This window comes from Carcharhinus amblyrhynchos, chromosome 2 (assembly GCF_965287045.1).
Source record: "Carcharhinus amblyrhynchos chromosome 2, sCarAmb.v2.hapA, whole genome shotgun sequence".
NCBI lineage: Eukaryota > Metazoa > Chordata > Chondrichthyes > Carcharhiniformes > Carcharhinidae > Carcharhinus > Carcharhinus amblyrhynchos.
The window spans coordinates 37,235,784-37,262,843 of NC_137325.1; the positions used below are offsets into that span (position 1 = coordinate 37,235,784).

General features: G+C 41.1%; 2 protein-coding genes across 2 annotated transcripts in view; one reads left to right on the top strand and one right to left on the bottom strand.

Moving 5' to 3' along the window:
• Positions 1 to 1,523: 1,523 nt before the first annotated feature.
• Positions 1,524 to 25,537, bottom strand: nol7 (nucleolar protein 7). The gene is made up of 8 exons (XM_080204661.1): positions 25,301 to 25,537; positions 21,527 to 21,587; positions 17,807 to 17,862; positions 12,223 to 12,257; positions 10,749 to 10,827; positions 6,678 to 6,799; positions 6,503 to 6,580; positions 1,524 to 2,021 (listed from the first exon to the last, which is right to left on the bottom strand). The coding sequence occupies exons 1-8, from the start codon at positions 25,468 to 25,470 to the stop codon at positions 1,963 to 1,965; spliced, it is 660 nt and encodes a 219-aa protein (XP_080060787.1). The 5' UTR covers positions 25,471 to 25,537; the 3' UTR covers positions 1,524 to 1,962.
• Positions 25,529 to 27,060, top strand: part of LOC145353782 (glucose-fructose oxidoreductase domain-containing protein 1) — a 258,944-nt gene continuing 257,412 nt past the window's right edge. Inside the window, exon 1 of the mRNA XM_080204592.1 lies at positions 25,529 to 25,604. The gene's annotated coding sequence lies outside the window, so the exon portion shown is untranslated. The remainder of the gene's footprint in view (positions 25,605 to 27,060) is intronic.

Here is a 27,060-nt window from a genome sequence, read left to right on the forward strand (position 1 = left end):
GTGTATTGTTTATTAACAGGGGATTTGAGTTTAAGAGTCATGGGGTTATGCTGCAACTATACCGAACCTTGGTGAGACTACATTTGGAATATTGTATGCAGATCTGGTCACCTCATTATAAGAGTGCAGAGGAGATTTACCAGGATGCTGCCTGGTTTGGAGGGTAGGTCTTATGAGGAAAGGTTGAGGGAGCTGGGGCAACTTAATAGAAATTTATAAAATGATGAGAGGTATAGAGTGGATGTTCAGAGACTATTTTCTCGGGTGGATGTAGCTGTTACTAGGGGACATAACCACAAGGTTCATGGTGGGAGATATAGGAGGGATGTCCGAGATAGATTCTTTACTCAGTAGTTGGAGTGTGGAATGCACTACCTGCTGTGATAGTGGACTCGGACACTTTAGGAATTTTCAAGCAGTTATTGGATAGGCAGATGCAGCACACCAGAATGATAGGGAGTGGGATAGCTTGATCTTGGGTTCAGACATAGCTCGGCACAACATCGAAAGCCGAAGGGCCTGTACTGTTGTGTTCTATGAGATAGTCATTGACTTCAGGAAGTGTAGTAGAGAACATGCCCCTGTCTACATCAATGGGGACGAAATAGAAATGGTTGAGAGCGTCAAGATTACCAACAACCTATCCGGGTTCTTCCATGCTGACACTATTGTTAAGAAAGCCCACCAATGCCTCTACTTTCTCAGAAGACTAAGGAAATTTGGCATGCCCACTATGGCTCTCACCAACTTTTTCAGATGCACCATAGAAAGCATTCTTTCTGGTTGCATCACAGCTTGATATGCCTCCTGCTCTGTCCAAGACTGCAAGAAACTACAAAGAGTCACGAACGAAGACCAGTCCATCACTCAAACCAGCCTCCCACCCACTGACCACTGACTATCTACACTTCCTGCTGCCTCAGAAAAGCAGCCAACATAATTAAGGGCCCCACACACTCTGGACACACTTTCTTTCACCTTCTTCCATCTGGAAAAAGATACGAAAGTCTGAACAGCTTCTTCCCTGCTGCTATTAGACATTTGAATGGACCTACCTTGCATTAAATTGATCTTTCTCTACACTAACTGTAATGCTACATTCTGCACTCTCTTTCCTTCTATGTACAGTATGCTTTGTAACAAAGAAACAATATTTTTCACTCTATACTAATAGATGTGACAACAAATCAAATCAAATTACTATGGCTAACCATCTAACCTACACATCTTGGGACTGTGGGAGGAAACCAGGGCACCCAGAGAAACACATGCATACACAGGGAGAACATACAGACTTCGCACAAGCACTGACCCAAGCCAGGAATTGAACCCAGGTCCTTGGTGCAGTGATGCAGCAGTACCAACCACTGTGCCGCCCATCACAAACACCACATCAAAACACATTCTGAATTTCCATGCCAAAAAAAAGCCTGAGAGTTCAATTTGAGTAAAACAATGAACCTGATAATATCAATAACTTTTCCTAACTATTGTTCACTAAAAATTAAATATACTATGAGGAATCAGGTGGTTAAAAAAGTTTATTGCTGCACTGTACAACTTGCTGCGACCATACAAAATCCACTATTGCTAATTAACCCACCAGCTTTTACACTTGGGTTAGTGTTCATGCTTCCAATAATTTCTTCAAACTGATTAAATATTTTATGGATATCGCATTATATTAAACATCATGAGTTTCAAACCACATTTCTTTATACAGAAATAAATTCAACAGCTGTCCTTGAGTACAAGAACCCCATAAGACACCATCAAATCAATGACTATTAACTGCACAATGTTACAGTACAAGTGGCAAAACCTTCCTGAAGGTTCCCCATTAATGTGAATTCATTCATGTCCAGAGTTTGCTTCAAGCCAAGAGATTTTCCATTTCATCCATTTAAGAGCGTATGTTGACTTCCACTTGCTCAGTATTCCAATCTCTCATTTTCCAGTTAATCAATGACTCTGAAGCCATAACTTGCAAAACTTTGCAGCTGCTTGTTTTCGTTGTGCTCCTAAAAAAAAGGGACGTTATATCAAATGATATGGAAATACAAAAACTATGCAAAGACATAAATAAATGGAATGAGGTTATCAGTGCTCACTGTGATAGGAAAGCCGACAGAACTCACAGAGTATGTACACTTGCGGTTAAATACAAAGCTGTGGTCAGATGTACTTTATTCCTCCAACTGCATATTTGCAGTTCTCACCTATAGACTCAGTTTCAATTGTAAATTTGTCCACTAGTTTGGCAGTAGAAATAGCTGAAAAGATTTGACAATCAGCAGTCAGTGAGATTCTAGCAACATAGTACAATGTTGGAAAACGTAACAGCCCGGGGGCCACACACAAGAACAGAGGGCAGGAGTAGGCAGGCAATTCAGCCCCTTGAATCTGCTCCGACATTCAATATGAGCGTGAGGCTGATCTCATCTCAGCCTCAACTCCACTATTCCAGCTGTTCTCCATCAACCATTCGACCCATTGCTAATTAAAAATCTGTCCTTAAATTTACTCAATATCTTGGCATCCATCACACTCTGGGGTAGTGAATTCCACAGGTTGAGGGAATTAGTTTCTCCTCATGTTTTAAAATCTGCTATCCCTTTGTAGGAAGGGGTATAGAGTACAAGAGCTGGAGTCTAATGTTGCAGTTGTATAGAACGCTGGTTAGGCTGCATTTGGACTACTGCATCTAGTTCTGGTCACCTTACTACCGGAAGGACGTGGAGACTCTGGAGAGAGTGCAGAGGACGTTTACCAGGATGTTACCTGGTACGGAAGGACTGGGTTATGAGGAAAGATTGAGCAAATTGGGGCTGTTTTCCCTTGAAAGACAGCGGCTGAGGGGGGATCTAATAGAGGTATGTTAGATTATGAAGGGTATAGATAAACAGTGGTAAGCTATTTCCTATGTTAGGGGGACACATAGATATTATGTGTGAGGTTAGATATTAGAAGGAGGTTTTTTCACACAGAGGGTAGTGGGGGTATGGAATGCTCTGCCAAGCAAGGTGGTGGAGGCAGGCATGCTGGATTTGTTTAAGAGTTACTTAGACAGGCACATGAGTGGGTTGGAGATGGGAGGATTTAGGAGATTGTTTTAAATAAGGTTCATTAGCATTGGGATGTCCCTGGTAAGGTAAATGGATATGGTACGATAATAATGTTTTTTCTCTTTTCATTCACAGGTTTTAAGTCGGTCTGCCTTGTTGTCCAACGAGGGGCACACACGCGATGGGTCGTACTAGGGCTGCTCTTGGATGTTCGAGAGTAGCCTAGTGCTTCATGTCGTTAGTGTGTGCTTAAACTGGACCAGATGCTGGGCAACACGACATCTCAGTGACTACCACTGTTTGCTGTGCAGACACATGGATTTGGGCCGGTGTCTGTGGGGGTTTGCGCATTCTCCCTGTGCTTGCATGGGTTTTCTCCGGGTGCTCCGGTTTCCTCCCACACCCCAAAGAAGTGCTATTAGGTTGACTGGAGGTAATAAATTGTCCCTAAATTAGTTTTCCCTCAATGAGGAATGCCATAATCATAGATAAGGGTCATGGGTGGAGGGGGGACTGGTAATATTAAAATGGCAGCGTCGGCTCGTTGGGCCGAAGGGCCTGTTTCTTGGGCTGCTTTTGTTCGAAAGGCCTCTCTGTGACACAACTTTATCCTAAAAGGATGACCTTTTGCTCAGATTACCCCACAAGAGGAAGCATCCATTCTACATCTAATTTGTCAATATATGTTATCATCTTGTATACCTCAATTAGATGTCCTCACATTCTTCTAAAGTCTAGAGAGAGTGTAGGCCTAAACTGCTCAATCTCTCTTCAGAAGATAAACCCCCATATCTGAAATTAATCTAGTGAACCTCTTCTGAATTGGGTCTAATGCCATTACTCAAATAAGGGGACCAAAATTGTACAGTCTCACCAATGCCTTGTATAGTTGCTACATTTCCTTTTATATTCTATTCGTTCTATAAATGCTAAAATTCAATTTGTTTTCCTTACTACCTGCTGTACCTGAACACCAGTTTTCTGCAACTCATGCACAAGATCCCTCAGAGTTTCACCCCAAAGTTCCTCTCTGTTTATATAAGTTGTTTTTCCATTTTCCAATCAATCAATGTAGCTTTAAAACTTTCCCAATCTTCCAGCCCACCACTGACCTTTGCATTTGGTATGCCTGAGTCTTTATGTTGTTTTTAACTTCCTTGTTTAGCCATAGATGTCTTTTTTAATCCCTCTTACAATCTTTCTATCTCTCTGGAATATATTTCACTAGTCTAGTTTGCCCAACATCGGCATATTAAGTGATAACCACAGCTGAACAACCTCTATAGCGTTGAAAGTTAATTTCAGGGAATAAGAAGAAAATTAAGTGTTGGGTTTTTAAAATTGTTTAAAAATATTCTGTCGCTCTCACCGAACTTCCTTAATCCCAAATGTATTTCCCAAATCTCATTTTGTATATCAATTCAGTCTAATCTGTATTTCCTGATTTTGAATCTGCACATCAGCAAGAATCCTTCAATTTAATTTGTTGATAAGCCTCTCACACCCAGTGGAGAGACAATGATGGGAAGAACCACCCATGAGGTGAACAGTGCCTCAGAACAAAACCCAGGCCAAGATTTCGAGGATTAGAGTTAGGCAAGGTACGCTATAGACCTGACATGCCATCTATGCTACTATAAATCTGACAATATAATACTTAGATTGGTTTTTATTTAGTTTCATATCATTCATTTTCCTTCTAATAATTAACATTGCAGGCAGATTCACAAAGACAACTAACACGCTCCAATTTTTGAAAGCAAAAAACCGCAGATGCTGGAAATTGAAATCATCGATTCATCATAGGATCTCTACAGTGCAGACGAAGGCCACTCAGCCTATCAAGCCCACACTGACAACAGCCCTACCCCAGGCCCAATTACTGTAACTCCCTCTATTTACCTCGCTAGTTCCCCTGACACTAAGGGACAATTTAGCATGGCTAATCAACCTAACCCATATAGATCTGGACTCTGGGAAGAAACCAAAGCAGATACAAGGATAACATGTGAACTCCACAGAGTGACCCAAGGATATAACTGAACCCAGGTCCTTGGCACTGTGAGACAGCAGTGCTAACCACTGTGCCACCCAAAAATGTCCAATGTGATTCTCCACAGTTTGATAGTATGGAAGTAAGAAGAGAGTGAATGACAAAACAAATGGTGGCCCGAGCCAAAAACAAGATGGCAATGCAACAAAAAAAAGTCAAAAGAATCTCAGTCGACGTCTAAAAATAAAAAAAAATGGAGGCGGGGATTATGATTTAAAATTGTTGAATTCAATGGCGTCTGAAAGGCTGTAAAGTGTCTGATTGAAACAAAGTTCTGTTCATTCTACTTCACTGAAACAGTAGGAATCCAAGACGTAGGGCAGAAAATTACAATTGCAGGTGGCTGGCAGCTCAGTAGAGATGTGTGGTAGACATATTATCCAATCTGGATTTTCTCTCTCCAATGGATCAAGGGTATGTTGGGGTGATTGAGAAATGGACCAATGTACTACTGAGGGAATGAACTCTTTGCAATGTTGCGAGAGGAGGGGAGGGAAATTGTGTTTGGTTTTGGTGATATGTTGGAGATGGTGGAAATAGAGGAGGATGTAAAAGCTAGTAGGGAGATGGTGAGGTCAAGAGGAATTGGTCCACTCCCCAAACAACCCAACACACTCTCCTCTTCCAACATCATTTCCCTTTCTTCACACCATCCCAGGCCTTATCCGTTACTTCTTTCACCTCTTTATTAAGATCATGGCCAAGGAGGTTGAGTGACACTGTTGACATTTCTACCATTCTATATTCACCGATGATGATTTGGTTTACAAGGTGGAGATTATATGTACACTGAGTGAGAGCGTTTTGTAGAACAACTCTGTTTACTTCTCAAATGTGCAAATGATTCTGCGATTCTGGCTGCATTGTCATTTTAGTTCGCTACCCCACTCTGTCCTTGGCCTTCCATATTATTCCAAGGAAGATGAATGTTAAGATTGAAAAGTCATCTTCAATTCGACACTTTATAGCCAATAGACTTAATATGGAGTTCAACAATTTAAGTTCATAATTCTGCCTCCATTTTTTATTGGATTGTTAGTGAAATTTCTGTTTCTCCCACTTACATCCCATCAAGACCCATCATTTGTTTCTTTAACTGTTTCTTATGCTCTGACCATTATTCCTTTCTCATTTAAATTTTCCCAGCCCTCCACCCAATCACGGGCCTGCCCTTTTGTTCTTTTATCCCTTGCCCCTATGTTTGCATAAACCCTGTCAAATCTCTATTTCTTCCAGTTTGAATCAGCTCAGCAACAAGAAATGCAAACTCTATTTCTGTCTCCACAGATGCTACCTGACCCGAGTATTCCCAGCCTTTTGTTTTTATTCTAGTTTTGGAAATTCTTTTTCCAGCATCCTTCACATTACATCAATATTTACATACCCCAGTGATTGTTGACAAACAGCACTGCAGCTTTTTTCTTTTCGGCTTTCTTGTTTTCAACTGAGAAGTATTCATTGACTAGTTTAAAAACACAAAACATCAGAAGCAGTGTTAGGAGAGATAAAAGGAGAACGAAAAGGTGAAATTCTAGAATTGAATACAAAGACAAAGTTACCACTGCCTCTTTTGCTGCCTCGACCATAAAGTCGATCATTAATGAAATCTCTGGCATTTTTCATCTGCTGATTTGTCTGCCCTTGATCCTTTAATCGCATGGCAATGTAGCTCTCTGTCCGTCTGTATGAATACGATACAGTGTTAAACAAAGTAAAACTAAACAGCAAGCCTTCATTAGCAGTTGTAAAAGGGGTTCAGGGCAGCGTGCAAGATTGGACATTTGATGAAAGGGGGAAAGGAGGTACTGATTTTTTTCTTCCAATCCTTGCAGTTATTCTTGCAAGCTTAAGGTGGTAAGCATTGTTTTAGCACTTGTGTGTGTAAAAAAACAACAAACAAGTAGACTGTTGCTACAGAAGACATGCCATTAAAGCTTTTCTCTTGCCCTCACCAAGGTAATTTGCAAGAATTTTCTAACAGTAGCTGGGCATAGAACATAACAGCGCAGAACAGGCCCTTCGGCCCACGATGTTGTGCTAATTCGCCATGGCAATGTCTCCTCTAACTGGAGTACATTTGCCAACCAATCAGCATTTTCTTCTCAAGTAATATTAAATTGTTGTTCTCCTGTTGGTAGTTTCTTGTGAGCCATCTCGATAAGCACATGACAAGATTATTTGATAGCATGTTTGTTTTTCAGCAAATTGTAAACAATATTAGTACTGACATACATAGGCAGCTGGGATCAAGTGAATCCCTTGAAGAGTATAGGAGATGTAGGAGTAGAGTTAAGAAAGAAATCAGGAGAGCAAAAATGGGGCATGATATTGTTTTGGCAGATAAGACAAAGGAGAATCCAAAGAGCTTCTGTAAATACATAAATGCCAAAAGAGTAACTAGGGAAACAGTAGGGCCTCTTAAGGATCAACAAGGTAATCTATGTGTGGATCCACAAGAGATGGGTGAGATCCTAAATGAATATTTCTCATCAGTTTTTACTGTTGAGAAAAGCATGTATGTGAGGGAACTTGGGAAAATAAAGAGTGATGTCTTGAGGAGGTATTAGAGGTGGTGGTGCTAGAAGCCTTAAAGCACATCAAGGTAGATAAATCCATGGGACCCTGATAGTTTGAGTTCTAAAAAAAGAGGCTGAATGGACTTTTTTCCTTGGAGCGTAGGAGGCTTAGGAGTGAACTTATAGAGGTCTACAAAATAATGAGGGGTATAGATCAGTTGGATAGTGGACATCTTTTCCCAAAGGTAGGGGAGTCTAAAATTAGAGGACATAGGTTTAAGACGAAAGGGGAGAGTTACAGAAGAGTCCAGAGGAGTAATTTTTCAGAGGATGGCGAGTGCCTGGAACAAGCTACCAGAGGTAGTAGAAGCAGTGGGTACAATTTTGTCTTTTAAAAAGCGTTTAGACATTTACATGGGTAAGATGGGTATAGAGCGATACGGGCCAAATGCGGGCAATTGGGACTAGCTTAATGGTTTAAAAAAAGGTGCCATGGGACATATTGGGCATGTTTCCATGCTGTAAACCTCTATGACTAAATTTATACAAAGATATGGCAGGACTGCAGGACTAATGGACAGAAAGAGTGGCATGAGTAAAAATATCTGCAATAGACATCTGTCTTGAATCTCTCCAGCTTGGGAGTCATTGAATTGCAGTGCAAGTTGCAGACAGAGTATGTCCATAAGGGATGGACACACTGTGCTACCATCACCCTCACAGGACACTGTCCAAAGTGGCGTGGAGTAAAACAAGTCAAGTGTAATAGTTATTGAGGAGTCAATAATTAGGATGCAGATAGCATCCTTTATAAGCAGGATTATGAGTCCCACAAGATACGTTATTTATGTTACCTAACTGATTCCCAGGTGAAGGTTACTAGATTTGGGAGGTAAACTTTGACTGAAGCAGTGGCATGGGAAAGAAAAGTTCCAGGAGTTCATAAGACACTAACACTGGTAGGTTAGGTCTAGAATTTCACTGGAAGAGATACGTAGGGTGACACAGTGGTTAGCATTGCTGTTTCACAGCACCAGGGACCCAGGTTCAATTCTAGGCTCAGGTGACTGTGTGGAGTTTGCATGTTCTCCCTGTGCCTGCGTGGGTTTCCTGCGGATGCTCCAGTTTCCTCCCACACTCCAAAGATATGTGAGTTGGGTTGATTGACCATGCTAAATTGCCCCTTAGTGTCAGGAGGATTAATGGGGTTACAGGGATAATAGGGTGGGATTGTCATCAGTGCAAGCTCAATGGGCTGAATTTTGCACTGTAGGGACTCTATGAGGAAATAAGAATGTAAATAACATAGGGCAAACTCAAACAAGAGGATTAAGAATCAGAAATTGTGTTTCAATGCCACAGGTAAAGGAAAAATTAAAAGATGAAAAGTAATTAAACAAAAATGAATGAATAAATGTGCAATTTAAACATTAAAGCAGAAGGAAAAGTTGGGGTGTGTGGCCCAAATAAGCATCACTTATACAAGAGTATAAGAAAAGAATTTAAATGAACTTCAGGCATACATTCAGCTTAGAGGATATGATATGGTAGTCATTACTAAGACATGGCTACAAGACTAAAAGGTCTGAGAACTAAATATATCAAGTTATAAAATCTACAAGAAAAATATCGAGAGGAACGATGAAGGTGCCGTAATGATTAAGGATAATTTCACTGTATTGATAAGACAAAATGCAATGAGAGTAAGCAGGCAGATGAGATTCTATGGGTGGAATTAGTAATTGAAAATTGTTTAAGTATCAGTGGAATTCTATACAATCCCCTTATAGTAATTAAGTGGTAGAATGTATAAATTGCAGAGATTAGTCAGGCATGTAGCAAAAGCAGAAAAGTTTTAATGAAGTAGACTAGAAAGATAATAAATTTGTTAAGCATATTCAGGATAGTTTTTTGCAACAATTTGTCCAAGAATCAATAAGAAGAGAAGCTATGTCAATGTAGTAATGAATCATTTAATTTGTTAAAAGCCTCAAGGTGTATGAGCTGTTATTTAATATCAATCATAATACGATCAGATTGAATTTGTTTGAAAGGAAAATGTGAAACAGTTAAGATTCTAGATGTAGGAGAGGCTGACTTCCAAAAAACACAAAATTAACAATTAGAGAGGCATGAGACAGCTAAAAAAAAATTAAAAAGTACGTACCCTAGGGAATGGAAGATATACAAAGCCAGATTCAAATTACACTGGCAAATGTGCCCTTGAAACCTCAGAAATAATCCCAGGAAATCAAACATGGGTGCGCAGAGGGCATAAAATTCAGGAAACATTGCCCTATACATATAAGCTTACATTTTGGCTGAACCATTGCAGACAGGCATCTGTGAAAGTATGCAGAGCAGAATTTGACTGGAGGAGCAGCGAGCGCAGGAGAAAGAAAGCTGCTTCTCCAATCACAGATTCTGTCTCTCCCATGATGGTGCTCCAGCAAATCCAATCAAAATTCCCTCCCTTCTGTTCCTTCAGCCACAGAATTGGTGACTGGAGGATAAGCAAGGGTGAAAAGGGAGGAATTCTTAGATTGGAGACCATTATCCTGGACCAGTAGACTGAGAACAGAGGAGGAGCTGGAAATTCAGTAACGAGCTGGGGTGGCAGACACCTGAACTGAGAAGCTCTTCAAGAGCACGAGCCCTCCAATCAGTTTCAGTCTCAGGAACAGCAGCAAGAATGGGAAGGAGAGAATCTGAGATTGGAGAAGTGGGACAGCAAGCTCGAAAGAGACAGAATCTGCAGTCGCAGGAACAGCTACATCTCTTGCTGCTCCTCCAATCTCAACTCTGCAGTAAGTTCCCACTCTCATTTGCTTTTTCAAGCCCTCTACTAGCCCCAAACATGTATTTAAAAGTGGATTGCTGAGATGCTAATGTTGGAAATCCACAAACCTGAAATTTCCCCTCCCTATGCACATACTCCCTGTAACAGCGCATTAAAGCATGGCATAAAAAGACAATGCAACTTCTGATTCAACATGACCATTATCAGAGATCTGCCCGTGTATTACTGGACAGAATGATTCCAGAAATATGAACTATTTCTTCAGATTATAGGCTCAACTTTGACAAGACTGAGCTTGATTTTGATTCCATTACCTGGTGCCTACACATTCCTCAACATCTTCCTCCAATCCACTATCTTCCTCAGGTTGCTGCACAGAATCACAAACTTCACCTTAAATGAAACAAAACAAGTTATAAACATAAAACACTCCATGGAGGCACACAAGTGACACAAACACACCAAAATGTAACCACGCTTATAGAACCTGCATGGGTGACTCAAAGTAGCTGGCTAGAAACAGTACTGTCATTACAGTGCACTGAAAAATGATCCATTTACATTCCCAGATGCTCATCCAGGCATGATATAGCAAAATTTAGGTGAGCTGCAACGGAGTAAGTGGTTCAAAACTAGTGACAACCTTTGATATCTTTAACCAAATGATTACCCATGAGCAAGCCTATAAGGTAACTGTAGCAGTGCTTTCTCTTGGCTGGACCTAGACCAGATTTGGTCGCACCATGGGACCTTTCTTATCTGCAATGCCACCTGAAACTGTGTCCCACATTAATGTTAGGAGCATCGCAATGGTTCATTTTTAAACATATACTTTGCCTAATGTATGACTGATGTAATGATTTGATTACATAAGCTTGAGGGCACAAAATGGTAAGAAAAAATGTATTTGTTTTTGACCAATGTGATTTTTGTCAGTGGTGGAGCAAACAGATGCAGGATGTATAAGAGGCTCGAGGAAACAAGAGTTTGCACAGTAAGATGCAGAGCTGGAACAGGCTACAGAGGTAGCGAGGAGCAAGACCATGAAAGGATTTAAAGTTTATGGTTTATTTATTAGTCACAAGTAGGCTCACATTAACACTACAATGAAATTACTGTGAAAATTCCCTAGTCGCCACACCTTGGCACCTGTTCAGGTACACTGAGAGAAAATTTAGCATGGTCAGTTCACCTAATCAGCATGTTTTTGGACGGTGGGAGGAAACCGGCGAACCCAGAGGAAACCCAGCCCAACATGGGGAGAACGCCCAGACTCCGCACAGTCAGTGATCCAAGCCGGGAATTGAACCCGGTTCCCTGGTGCTGTGAAGCAGTAATCACTGTACGAATATGAAGATAGAATTTTAAACTTGAGGCATTGGGGGAACAGCAGACAATGTAGGTCAGCAAGGTGATGTGCGAACAGGATAAAATATTTAAATCTTGAGATTTAAATCATATCATAGAGGTCCTTATTGAGCACTTTATTATACCTTTGTTACAATAGTCAAAACATACTTGTATTTCAAAACTAATATTCAGAACATGACAGACTGCCATAAACACAACACACAAACATCTAAGGACGCTGTGGATGTGCACTGCTGGTTCTAATGGCACTGAGAAAACTGATTGTGTTCTAATTATCCTCCCTCAAAACAGTTGGTAAGTTTAAAGTGGGAGACCTTTAAGCAAACCAAATTGTTGAACAAAAATTTTTTTAAAAGTTAATATGTCAAAAATCCAACATCAAAGCAGCACTGAGTGGAAGTATACACCATACTATACCTTCTTTATTTGAGTCAGGTGCCACCTGGTCATTCCTGGAAGGAAAAACAAACCATTCAGCATATGGTTCATCACAGTGCTGGTAGTTTGCAGTATACTGTACAAGCTTCAGCTAAAGTTGTTAATAAAGTAACTGAAAGGTAAGCATTAAATTTTTTTTAAAAATCATTTGAAATATCCCAAACCTTTATGTTCTTTAAACAAAGGTGAGTCTTTTCTTACAGAGAAGACACTATGTAGTTTTTTTGGGATGGCTAGGAAGGAGAACAAGGATTTTTCTCAGTTATTATTCCTGTTTTAAACTATTCTATTTTGGATTAAACAATTTGCACTTATGTACCCCATCATTATAATCTCAGGGCATCCCAAAGTGTTTTACAATGGGTTACTTCTCAAGTATAGCCACTAGCATGTAATCAAATCAGGCAGATAAATTATGCAGCTAATATATGAACAGATAAACTTGTCTTTTGTGGTGTTAGTGAATGAAGGAATGAGGCTGAGGATGAGAACTCCTTGTTCTTTATTCAATTGTACCAAGGTTATTTTACATCTACTTGAATGAGAAGATGGGCCTTTATTCTTCCCTAAAGAAAGGTTAATTTACATCCCTAATGTAGTGACTGCTTTACAACAATGTGATTTGCTGTGCCACCCATCCTTAATGCACTGACTGCTTTACAACTATGTGATTTGCTGTGTCATTTTAAGATTCAACCATATACAGCAAGGGTGCCAAGTTCCCACCCCTCTGCAACATAACAAATCAGTTTTGTTTTTAGTGGAAATCCAGCATTTTCCACAGAGCCAGCTGAAAAATTAGATTTAAGTCTGTTTCACCATTCAAGGTAGAATTTGAACACTTGATTGCTAGACCAATGTCAATAACCATAAACCTTTTTAAACATCCTATCTGGAAAGCATCATTTCTGATAATTTAGCTGTGTTATTTTTTGTACTAAAAGGTCAGCCTATATTTTCAGATTAACAGTGGGGCTTCTGTCTTTTGACTCAGGAACTGAGAGTTCTATCCATTGAGCCAAACTGACCACAACTTCTTTATCAGAGTGGAGAGGCTTTACGCACATAATTTATTTTCCTCACTACTGGATATCATTATTATATCTCTCACTGCAATTAATTTCATGATGTAGTTCTATTTCTTTACTTACTGATCATAATTTGAAACTTCCAGCCTCAAAGCTGGAAGTGGAGTCAAACAAATAGAGTCACGTTTCTGGGCAGGTAGTGATAAAATTAGTTTTTCACATGTAAAACAAATAAATGCACGTGGCAGACATGGCAAATACAGAACAGCAAGTTTTCAATAACATTAAAAGATTCTAAGTTTGAACAGGTTAAACTCATTTTTAACTGATTGTACCATTCAGGCAGGGTTAAACACAACTCCTGCAAAATGTTTAAATTATGTTTCCCCACCATATTCTGAGCAATTACATAAAATTGACTTAGAGCCAGGACCAATCAGATTTTCTCATTTTGCTCACGTTATCAAAGTTTTATAAAGGACTCTGTAACAAAATTGTGCCTGTCTTCAAAATGAAGATAATCTAAAAAAACACGAGATCATTAACCATAGAATCCCTACAGTGCAGGAGGCCATCAGGACTGCAGAGTCTGCACTGATTCTCTGAAAGAGCATCTTACCAAGATGCATCCTAACCCCATAACCCTGCACATTTACAATGGTTAATTCACCTAAACTACACATCGTTGGAACGTGGGAGGAAACCCACGAATAACATGCAAACTTCACAGTTACCCATGGCCAGAACTGAACCAGGGTCTCTAGCGCTGAGAGGCAGCAATGGTCACTACGTGCTACAGTGCCACCCAAAACAGTAGTTAACAGTTTCTAGGTTCCCCCGCCAGCTGATAATTCTGACAATGCTCAATCAATAATTTTAATGTTATATTTTTGGAAATACCGTACTAAATCTTGCACCATGAATATTGTAAGCAGGTTGATATTTCAATCCCACACATTCAGCCAAGTTAAATGATATACACCAAGGAAAGATTTCTTCTCTCCATGAGAAAATTTGAGATTTAGGATAATTCAATTAATATTAATGAGTAGCTTTTTAACTTTTAAAATCCACGTGAAGGACTCGCAAAGATAGTTGGTACTTGGAAAGATTTCCCTCCATATTCTTCCACTAGGGAATTTTCACAGGAAGTGCACAGTAAGTGCTGTTGATGGTCACAATTTAAAAATATTAACACATTTTCCTTGAAGGGCATGAAGATTAAAGTTTGTGGAAGATTGGTCCAATCTTTAATTGTTAGGTGGACAACTCATTTACCTAATACCTATGGTAACAGTCTGTTCACAATCTTGAGGTATTAAACTTCAAACACCATCCCTGACACCACAATGCAGTACGAGCCAGATATTCACACCCAGGATCACCTGTTTCCATTTCAGTATCATCTGACTTCACCCCTGCTCTCAACTCATCTGCTGCTAAAGCTCTCATTTGTGCCTTTGTTACTTATGAACTTGACATTCCAATACATTTTTGGTTGGTCTCCCACATTTTATCCTCTAAACTTGACAACGTCTAAAACTTTGCTTTCCACGAGTGCAGGAAAGATTTACTAGATGCTACTGGGACTTGATAGTTTGAGTTCTACGGAGAGGCTGAATAGACTGGGACTTTTCCCCCTGGAACGTACAAGGTTTACGTGTGATCTTATAGAAGTCTATAAAATAATGAGCGGCATAGATCAGGTAGACAGTCAAACATCTTTTTCCAAAGATAAAGGAGACCAAAACTAGAGTGCATAGGTTTAAGGTGAGAGGCAAAAAAATACAAAAAAGGGACAAGAGGAGGAATTTTATCACTCAGGGGGTAGTGTGTGTCTGGAACGAGCTGCCAGAGGCAGTAGTGGAGGCAGACACAATTCTGTCTTTTAAAAAGCATTTAGACAGTTACATGGATAAGGCATGTATAGAAAGATATGGGCCAAATGCAGGCAATTGGGATTAGCTTTGTGGTAAAAACTGGGTGGCATGGCCAAGATGGGCCAAAAGGCCTGTTTCCATGCTGTAAACCTCTGTCTTTATTTAGACAAATTCCATTCACTTGTCATCTTTGTACTCCGACCTACAATGGCTACCAGTGAAGCAACATGCTAACTCTTCTCCAAATCTAGTGTCTTGAACATTCTTGATTTTAATTACTTCACCACTGGCAGGGATTCCTTCATTTGCCCAGTCTCTAAATTCCGTAATTCACTCCTTACACCTTTCCACCTCTTTATATCATTTCCCTTCTTTAAGGCACTCCTTTAAACTACTGCTTCAACCAACTTTTTCATCATCTGATCTAACATCGCCCCACATGGTTCAGTGTTATATTTTGTTTTAGAATGCTCCTGTCAAGAGCCTTGGATCACCTTTTCATTAAAGGTATTCATACATAAATTGTTGTGCAGTTTTATCTAGAACTTGACTGTTAAAGAGAATTGATTAGATTAGGCTCAATCAAACTGCACAATCCATGTGGCCCGCAGAGTGATTCTGTTAAGACAGGTTACTGAGTTTGAAGATCTCTGCAGTGGGCTCTGTTTCTCTCCCATGTTTGCTGCTGATGGGTTCACTATTAAGCCTATCAGCAGCAAACATGGATTAGAAACAGGATGTGGTTGGAGAAGAAGTGAACACCAGCAGCTGCGAGTATGTGATGACAGGGACACTTTGGAGCATACAGGCTTCCACTCACCATTCATTCTCTTGGCTCTGGCTGCTTTCACGCTGTGTTCTTGCTGCTCTAGACTGGCTCCAGCTGCTTTCACTCCTCTCCTATTCTCTGAGCTAGCGCAAGCCAGATCCTCCCTCACTCTCCCAATGCTCTGGTCATGATTCCCCAGCTACCCCCACATCCCCGCCAATGCTCTGGGCTCCCCTTGGCAGGCACCACTAGGCCTGAGGTCAATGTGTGAGCGTGCGAGCATGAACAGCAAGGGTGGGTGTGATGGGTGGAGGTGGATGAGAGAAATGTGTATGAGAGAGAGAGAGAGCGCGTGCGCTAGGTGGGGGGAGATTGGGAGATTGTGTGACAGGTTCACTCCCAGTTTCAGGGTTCTCATTATTCTTTACACACTAAGAGGCATTCTCACCCTCTCTGTGGGTAAATGTGACCAAATGAGTATTAGAGACTGGAAGTGAGCTGGACACACACTCTCAAATAATTGTCTTTATTTATCACACTTTCTTACTGTCAATTTGTTGTTGTATTTTTTGCTCAGCAATTTGTTTGTTTTTATATGGTCAGCTTTTCTTTGAATTCATATTTAATGTGTCAAACCTAATCTAAAATTTGCTCATCAAGCGAGAGAAAAATTGATAATTGGCTCTCCAATGCAAAAAGATTGGGCATGCCAGGGTTCAATTTTCAGAAGCAAATTATTTGCAATAAATTAAGGGATTAACTTTATATATTAATTAAAATGTGCAACAGGAACTAAAAGACAGCAGAAAATAAAACAAACAGAAACCACCTAGATAACTCTAACACATTTGATCCTATTTCGCATGCCTCTTCCAATGGGGTTGAGGCACACCAAATGAATCCATATTTAGATCAGCACACAGAGCTTAGACTTGGAATCAAACACGTTATCTATATTTTGATTGCATTGTTAATTCCAAACAAAGATCAATCAGTCCCCAGTAGTTGTCGGCTAATTGCAGTAATGCCATATTATCAAATTTTCTTAATTTTTCACAAAACTGACACAAAATTGGTCAAAAAAAGTCTAAATAATGCAACAAACTCAATTATTCTTAAACAGCAGTTTAACTGTTTAGAATAAATATGTTACATGCACCAGGGTTCCTCTGGTTTCCTCCCACATACCAAAGATGTGCAGGTTAGATTGATTGGCCATGGTAAATTGTTCCTTAACGACCAAAGATGTGCAGGTTAGGGGAATCGTGGAATAAATACATGGAGATATGGCCTGGGTGGGATTATTATTGATGCAGTCTCGATGGGCCAAATGGCCTGCTTCTGCACTGTAAGGAATCCATGATTCTACGATTTTGAGTCATGTTAATTTTCAAAACTAACACAGATTAGACATGTTAAGCAGGTAATCTATCCTTATGAAGACAATGGACCGGAACTTTTTTGAAATGGAAATCAATGTCATTCTCAGTTCCTTACCCAAAGTTATACCTTGTCCAACCTTCCAACCCAGGCTGGATGAGATCCAAGTAGTGTGCCCCTGGCCTGGAAAGGTTGATGAGGGGGATTTTCTGGGTTACTTCTGGTATAACCCAGTCAGACTCATCCGAAGTTTGCAATTTAAATCAGATCTTTCGGATGGTTCCCAGTGCAGGGCTTTGGCTCACGAGGGGTAGTTTGCACTTCTGGACAATTGCCGTGCAAACCTCACCTGTGAACTTGGAAAGGAGGGTCACCAGTGGCATCTTTGTTATATCCTGGAGCTCAGAAGTTACGGCCCGGTACTTCTCGGATTTTGTTCATTATCTTTGATTCTTGCTATATTCTATACATACATAAACTGATTTGTTTAAAAATTGCCTACTTACTTTTCTGGGACTGAAGTGACCTCTTCAAGAATGCTATCTGGAAGTAACTTGCGTTTCTGGTTCAATAATCAACAAAAACAGGTGGTGAGAGATCAAACAAACAAATCTCACATCATGCCATCTAGAAATGAAGCAAATCTCAGGTTCTACCCAAGGAATAGAAAAATCTTATATATTTTCAATTTATTCAAAAGTCATCATCTACTTCACATGCATTACTTTAAAAAAAACAATAAAAACAGAAGCACTTGCTTGTATAACAAACCTAGTTCAAGCACTTAATATTTAATACAGATCAATATAAATCAAATGATGCTATGACTACCCACAGGCACGTTTCCAATTTCAGCCGAGTTGGCAACAGTCAGTGTGAATGGCTCAGAGACACAAGATTGCACGTCCAAGGTGACTGGAACAAAAGTTCTGAGAGCAAGTCAGATTCTGTTTATTTTAGAAAGTTGCAATGATACAGCAGAGCTACACTGGCAGTTGTCCAGGTGCTGGGCTCCCTGATGGCAACCCACTGATCAAGGTGCAGTCACTAAGATTTGACAGAGTGATCATGAAGAAGCACTAACAAATAGTGACTAAGTAACACACGACATTTTGAACCTGCATTCACATTGTGACACAAATGCAGGGAACTCTGAAGCAAAGCACAACGATGACAAACATTTGCAACACTTTGTAGGAATGACAATGAGTATATTCTTAACTAACCTTGTACCTACATGTCAAAAGACCAGGAAGGCTCAAGTTCAATGTTATTCAAAATTAACTTCTTAATCGAATAAAATGATTTTGAGTGCTCAGGTTCATTTTAAACATTTGTCTCCCACTATAGCACTCCATAAATAAGAGACAGAGTATGCACATTGAAATAGTCCAGATATCACATCCTGTACCAGTAAACACACAGTACGTACTATAAATTAGCATGTAGAGTGCAGTCAAACATTTAAGTATTATTGCGTATATTTTGTTATTATGCTTCAGTTTTTCATTAAACTGGGCATAGCCATGCGTCTGACCTATATGAAAGTCACTTATGATATGAGCATATAGTTACTTATAAATACCTAGACTCACTTTTGAGGTGTGTTTGCCCAATATGGTCCGTACGGGGAGATTTGTAAGCAAACAAGAGAACTTAGACACATATTGACAGAGTTAAGGCTTAGAGTGTCAAAATGTTTGGAGTTTCTAAATTGGCTCAGTAAAGTTGCTTCCCATTTGTCACACCAATAACATCCTGCTCCAGCAATGACTTTGAGTATTATCAGGTATGCGCATGGAAAATCCCAGCCCACTTGTTAGTCAAACTGGCTGATTAATTATCAATAGCTCCCCCTCCCTCAGTACTCTGCAACAGCTTGATTTTTTTGTTCATTTACAGGATGTGGGCATCACTGGCTAGGTCAGCATTTATTAACTATCCCTAGTTGCCCTTCAGAAGGTGGTGGTGAGCTGCAATCTCAGAGGTCTAGGTACACCCAGAGTGCTGTTGGGGAGGGAATTCCAGGATTTTGACTCAATGATCATGAAGGAATGGCAACATATTTCCTAGTCAGAATAGCGTGACTTGGAGGGCTTCCAGTTGGTGGTGTACCCAGGTATCTACTGCTCTTGTCCTTCTAGACTGTAGTGGTTGTGTGCTACCTAAAGAATCTTGGTGAGTTTCTGCAGTGCATCTTGTAGATGGTATATAAGACTGCCACTGTTTGTTGATGTTGGAGGGATTGAATGTTTGTGGAAGGGATAGCAAGTGGGCTACTTTGTCCTAGATGGTGTTGAGTTTCTTGAGTGTTGTTAAAGCTGCAATCATCCAGGAAAATTGAGAGTTTCGCTGCACTCCTGACTTGCACCTTGTAAATGGTGAACAGACTTTGGGGAATCAAGAGGTGAAGTACTGCCAGAGGGTTCACAGCCTTTCATCAGCTCAGCTAGTCCAGTTTAATTTCTGGTCATTGATAACCCCCAGGATGTCGATAGAGGGGGATTCAGCAATGGTAATGCCACTGAATGTAAAACGGCAATAGGTTAGATCCTCTCTCGTTGGAGATGGTCATTGCCTGGCACTTGTGTTGTGCCACTTGTCAGCCCATCTGATTACTGACTTAGATGCAGGGTTACTTGCTTCTGAGCTTCCATCACAAGTCAGTCATCTTGGTGGCACGTTCATTCCAAAGAAGGCCTGCTACCTTCCCATCTGCCATCCCTCCCTACAATCTGGAAGATGGTCACTGGTTGATCTCTTCTGGCACAGGGAGATAGAAGGACTTATTGGTACATCCAAGATCTTAAATCTTCCTCACTCACTTTTTAAAAAGTAATTTCATGCCACAAAAAGAGTTCCACGTTATAGGACCATTTTATTTGGTCATTTCTATCACTGGCTGATGTAACATGCAACTGAAAGAATCACCAATCTCCATCACTGTCTCAATTTACCTGTCTCACTCATCCATGCCTTAAATACCCAATGTCTGGTTTATTCAAACTAGCCAGCCACCCACGATGCACCCGCTTGGCATCATCCCAAACATTGCTGCCTGTATTTGAACTTGCACCAAGTCTCATTCAACCATCACCCATGCACTTGCTGCCATACACTGGTGTCTGGTCTGAAATCACTTGGATTTTAAAATCCCTCTAAGGCTTCATTTTTCCCTATCTTTGCAACCTCCTCCACATCTAGAACCTTCCAAGATTCTGCATTTCTCTATTTTTTGCTTCATGTGCACTCATTTTAAACATGCCACGACAGGTGGTCATGCTTTCAGCTGCCATTGTCCCCCAAACTCTGGAATTTCCTCTCTAAATAACTCTACCTCTTGCTCAAACTTTAAGACACTGCTTAATACCTATCTCTGTCCGAGGTTTTGGTCACCTGTCCTATTATCTCCTTATGTTAAGACCAAACTTTCTGAAGTGTCTTGAAACATTTTACACTATGTTAAAAGCGCTATATAAATACAAGCTGTTGTCATAGTTTTGCCAATGACAAGAATAACTAATATAAGTTACCAAAGCAGTGCTGAAATTAGGAAGAATTTTATCATGGTTCTGTCACTGATCTTATCCCAGCCAAAACAAAATGTATGACATAGTCAGACAGGCTGGTGGAATTCTTCAGTTTTGAAATCACGCGACTCAACTAAAATTTTGCAAAGCAGGAAAAACTGAACAAACATTTTCCCACAAAACTAACTTCATGCATAAACATCAATGGAATGGCCTCCGCTACTGAAAGGTTTAGTGAAAGATGGCAATGGCAGTAGATTCTATAAATGAAATGAGTTGTTTAAAGTATACCTTGTTAGTACACAATACGGTAGCACAGTGGTTAGCACTGCTGCTTCACAGCTCCAGGGACCTGGGTTCAATTCCTGGCCTGGATCACTATCTGTGTGGAGTTTGCACATTCTCCTTGTGTCCACGTGGGTTTCCTCTGGGTGCTCCGGTTTCCTCCCGCAGTCCAAAGATGTGCGGGTTAGGTTGATTGGCCATGCTAAAATTGTGCCTCAGTGTCCTGAGATGCATAGGTTAGAGGGATTAGCAGGCAAATAGGAAGGGATATGGGGGTAGGGCCTGGATGGGATTGTCGTCGGTGGGCCAAATGGCCTCTTTCTGCTGCAGGGTTTCTATGATTCTGTGATATGCAATTCCAAGTTCAAAAAATGATTCCAGTTTGTCTGGTATAATGACTAACAACCTTACCTTCTGTTCTTTGAATAATTGCTCCCTTCTTTTTCTTTTCTCTTTCAACAAGGCTTTGTCTCTGAAAAGTTTTCAAAACACATTACAAATAAAAATGATATTTTGTTTTTTGTCACAATCTGAATTTAAGTGTGACAATATGCAACACAAAACCACCCATTTGCAAATGCACTCTCTCTCCTCATCCATTTCACAACCGCATTCTCCAAGAACAAAAATTGAATTATTGAGACATTATCAAATTACTTTCAAATTCACTGCATTCAAGAGTGGTGTGCCCATTAAGCGCAGAGGAAATTTCCTAGAATGATACCAGGGATGACTAATGTCAGTTATGTAGACACCAGAAAAACTGGAATTGTTCTCAGATTACATAACATTAAAAGGATATTTAATTCAGGTGCTAAAAATTCTGTAGAGATTGATAGAGAATAGAGGGATTAAACATTCACTCTGGCAGGAAGGTGGATAATCGAGGCTCTATGCCCAACCACCTTCAGCTACTTCATCAATTACCTTCTCATCACTATTATGTCAGAAGAGCGATGCTTGCTGATGATTTCACAATGTTCAACATCATTCATAACCGTCCATGTCCAAATGCAGCAAGACATGGACAATATTCCGGCTCGGACTGACAAGTAATGCATGTCAAATGAATGCCAGGTAGTAACTATTTCCAACAAGGGAGAATCTAGTCATCTACCCTTGACATTCAATGCCATTATCATTGTTGAATCAACATCCAGAAACTGAACTGGGTTAGCCATATACATATTGTGGTAATAAAGCAGGTCAGAGACTAGGAATCCTGGGAGTAATTCACAACATACAAGTCAGAGAGACCTGGATGAGTACAGTTCCAACAACACAAGAAGCTTGACATCACCCAGGATAAATGAGCCCGCTTGATTGGCACCCATCCACAAACATCCAATATCTCCATCATCGACACACAGTGGCAGTAGTGCACACCATCCGTAAGACGGACAGGAATTCACCAAGGCTCTTCATACAACACCTTCCAAACCCAGAACTTCTATGAGCTAGGCCAAGATCATTAGATATATCAGAACACAACCATCTGGAAGTTCCTCTCCCAAGCCACTCAGCATTCTGACTTGAAAATATATCACTGCTATTTCACTGGGTTAAGCAGCTGCAATTCCCTCTCTGACAACACTGTACCTATATCATATAGACTGCAGTGGATCAAAAAGGTCCTCATCTTCTCACGGGCAATTAGCAATGGGCATTAAATGCTGGCCTAGCTAGCGATGCCCACATCCCATAAGTGAATAAAAAGAGCATACAGATTTAAGATAACTTGCAAAAGGATCAGCAGCTGAATGAATTTTTTTTTGTACACAAGTAATTATGATCCAAGATGCATGGTTTAAAACGTTAAATAGTAACTTGTAAAATGGAATTGACATATACTTAATAAAATATTTGCAAGGATATGGAAAGAGTAAGGCTAATTGGATAGCTTTTTTAAAATGCTGGCACTGGTACAGAGTGGTCTTCTTTTTCGTTGTACGATTCTATAATAACTGGAAATTAATTTCCAAAAACTACTTATGGCATTCATCTCTGGATCTGAGTAAACAATGCAATAAAACAGACTATTTTTCAAAGGATTGGTATTTACAATCAATGGTAGGAGTTTTATTTTTTCATGGGATGCAAGCATCACTGGCAAAGCCATTGTTGCTCATCTTCAAGTGCCCTTGAAAAGGTGATAGCGAGCCACTTTCTGATATAGTACACCCAGTGTAGTTGCCATTATCATTTCCAGTGCATAGATCAATGCCAGCTGGTGTGTCCAGTTTCATTCCTATTTGACTTTCTGTAGCTGTTTGGTACAACTGAGTGACTTGCTAGGCAACTTCAGTGGGCAATTTAGGTGATCAGGTCAGATCAGGTAACAGCAGATTTATTTCTCTAAAAGACATTAGTGAACCAGATTTGATTTAATCACAATCCAGTAGTTTCAGGTCACCATTACTGTGACTAACAAGAAGCCATTCAATTGGAGGGAATGAAAAAAAATGCATTAGTGGGAGGGAACAGTACAGTCAGGGTAATAGGCACTACCCACTGCAGCTGAAACCAAGATTGATTCACAAGTTGATTCCCATTGGCCGTGGCATCTGTCCTGATGCAAGATAAATCTTCAACAACGTCAGGTTTTTTTCAACAAACCTATGGCAACACAGTGATTAGCACTGCCACCTCAGTGCCAGGGGGCCAGGTTCGATTCCTGGCTTGGGTCACTGCCTGTTCCTCATGTCTGCATGGGTTTCTTCCAGGTGCTCTAGTTTCCTCCCAAAGTCCCAAAGACTTGAGAGTTAGGTGCACTGGTCATGCTAAATTCTCCCTCAATGTTCTTGAACAGGCGCCAGAGTGTGACAGTAGGAGATTTTTACAATAGGTTCATTGCAGTGTTAATGTGAGCCTACTTGTGACACTAATAAATAAACTTTACACTCTGCATTGTTACCTGAGCCCATTCCAATTGGCAAAGGAGTAAACAAGTGCTGGCTGAAAGAGCGGTATGGGAGGCGAGTGTTTCATTTCATGGACCTTTGGCATTATTGCTTTCGATCCTCCAGAATTCAGATTCTTAAACAGTTTCCAAACATCGGAAGATAGAAAACCAAACGCCATCTCAATGTTTCTACTCTACTCACTCTAACTTCTAGGCTACTCCATTTTCACAGATCCAACCACAACATTGTCATTAAACTCTCAGTTAAGGGTGGTATTTTTCTGGTGAACCTTGTGAAGGTTGAAAGCTAACTCTCTCTGACCTCCACCTCTACCATGAATTTCCCATACCATCACTAATCCCATCTCCTTTGGAGATCATCCCTTCACAGCTCCCAACCTCATAATCCCCTAATCCTCACAGCTTGCAGGTCAATAAGTATTAGGATGAAGGCCAAGATGCCTTCATTTGTACCAGTATCTTATTAACTTTGCTATGTACTACAAATTCATGCACACGGTCTCCAATCCTATCTTAAACTGCTTTCCATGGTGTGACTTGACTCCTTCTGTATTGTACCATTATGATTCACTGAAAAGACAACTAACTCAATCACATCCTGAAAAAAAATTAGTAGAGTTAGTACATTAAAATTCCAGTTCTGATAAAGCGGTGTATAACGTTTAAACATGTGTCTGTCCTTTTATTTAAATGCTAAGTATCCTGTTTATTTTCAGCATTTTCGGTTTCAATGTTAGTTTTTTCTCTTTAATAAGGACGCACGTAGATGTCTGTTGACCTACGATTGAATCCTAGCTCATCCCCCACAGGACTTGTTAGTTTAACAGATTAATCAGATCGAAGTGAAACTGTGCACTCCCAGGAGAATGGATCAGAGACTTGGTGATGGCGTGATGGCGGGCTGGCGGGCGGTAGTGAGGAGCTCTGTAAACAGACAGGCTGTGTCCAGGTCCATACTCTTCTCCCTCACACAGAACATCTCATGAAAGGCTCAGTTATTCGGGCTGCCCGACCTTGGACTCACTCGCAGGCCGCCAGCTGCGGGCTGAAAGCGGACGGAGGGCCAGACGCCGAGGTGAATATTCAGCACCACAGCTCAGCTCACCCCAGCAGACGGCTCCGAAGATTCAATACCCGGTCGTGAAGGAAACTCGCCGTTCAACCCAACTTCACCCCACTGACCGCGGCCTCCATTATTACTGCAGAGCCGAGGACAATACAAAAGCTGCAGTTTAGTAGGCCCGAGCCGGGGCCTCCCTCACCTCCTCACACTCTCCAGCGCCGCTTTCATGCTCCTCTGAGCCTCCTCCCGGCCGCTAGTGAACGACACCTCCTCCGGCACCTCATCATCTTCCCCCTGGCTGGATTCCGCCGACATTTTCCACTTCTCTTCTTGGCTTTTCTCAGGTCGCACTCGCCTCTTCCCCGCCATTCTCGCGAACTTCACTACAACACGGCTCCGGTCCGCCGCGACCCCTGCGGTCGGGAGGCTTCACATTCCGCCCTCTGCTGTCGGGAGGTTGGAAACCTCACCCGCCGCCGGATCACTTTCCACATCTTCAGTAGGTATGTTTCTCCACTCTAGGATCACCGTGCACGGATGTGAGCTTGATCTTTTGATGATCTCTTTGACAAATTTCAGTTTCCTTAGCCTTTCCATTTGACTGGGAATAGTTTGGAGATGATATGTTGTGTTGAACTTCCCAATCATTCATGAAGAGTCTGAATTCTTCACCTGTGAACGTGTGGGCCAGCACAGTGATTAGCACTGCTGCTTCACAGCGCCAGGGACCGGGGTTTGATTCCCAGCTTGTGGCACTGTGTGGAGTTTGCAATTCTCTCCGTGTCTACATGGGTTTCCCCCGGGTGCACCAGTTTCCTACCACAGTCCAAAAATGTGTGGGTTAGGTGGATTGGCCATGCTAAATGTCTTCTTAGTGTCAATGGGACTATGATGTGGAATTGTCTGCAATGGGACTAGCCAGGGTAAATACATGGGGTTGTGGGGATAGGGTCTGGATGGGATTGTAGTCCGTGCAGACTTGATGGGCCGAATGGCCTCTTTTTGCACTGTATAATTTTACAAATCCAATGTCAGGAATACCATAATGACTAAAGAGCACTTTCATAGCTGATTGATGCAGCTGATCTAACTTCTAAAGTCTGAATAGTAATTGACTGTGACAGGTAATCAGTTTCAGTGAGACTGAAGAGGTCTAGTTATGGTCTGCCTGGGATGTCATGAGTGGCTCTTTAGCTTGATTTAGCTTAGCATTATCACATTTAATAAGTAGAGAATTTCTCTTTCTTGCCTTTCTCAGACTCAATTCACTGAAGGCTTGTGTGGATGCACTTGCGCATCTAAGGCAAATGGGAAGGCGAATGGGATGCTGGCCCTCATAGCGAGGGGGATTGAATATAAAAGTAGGGAGGTCTTGCTGCAGCTGTATAGGGCACTGGTGAGGCCGCAGCTGGAGTACTGTGGGCAGTTTTGGTCGCCGCACTTACGCAAGGATATTTTGGCCTTGGAGGGAGTGCAGAGGAGGTTTACTAGGCTGATTCCGGAATTGAGGGGGTTGAACTATGAGGAGAGGCTGAACAAACAAGGCTTGTACTCGTTAGCGTTTAGAAGAATGAGGGGAGATCTCATTGAGACGTATAAGATGTTGAATGGGATGGATAGGATAGAGGTGGAGAGGCTCTTCCCACTCAGAAAGGACAGTAGGACTAGAGGGCACAGCCTCAGGATAAAGGGGTGGCGGTTTAGAATGGAGTTGAGGAGGAAACTTCTTCACTCAAAGGGTGGTGAATCTCTGGAATTCTCTGCCCGTTGAAGTGGTGGAGGCTGCCTCGCTCAATATTTTTAAGACGCGGGTTGATGGGTTTTTGATAGGCAAGGGGATTAAGGGTTATGGGGAGAGGGCGGGAATGTGGAACTGAGCCACGACAGATCAGCCATGATCTTATTGAATGGCGGGGCAGGCTCGAGGGGCTAGATGGCCTACTCCTGCTCCTATTTCTT

Bases quoted from the DNA above. Each gene is read 5' to 3' on its own strand.
- nol7 (XM_080204661.1), bottom strand. From the start codon at position 25,470: ATGGCGGGGAAGAGGCGAGTGCGACCTGAGAAAAGCCAAGAAGAGAAG. The intron at 17,863-21,526 runs GTAAGGTTGTTA...TTATTGAACCAG, and splicing joins AATTATTCAAAGAACAGAAG to AAACGCAAGTTACTTCCAGA. The intron at 12,258-17,806 runs GTAAGTAGGCAA...TTTTCCTTCCAG, and splicing joins GTCACTTCAGTCCCAGAAAA to GAATGACCAGGTGGCACCTG.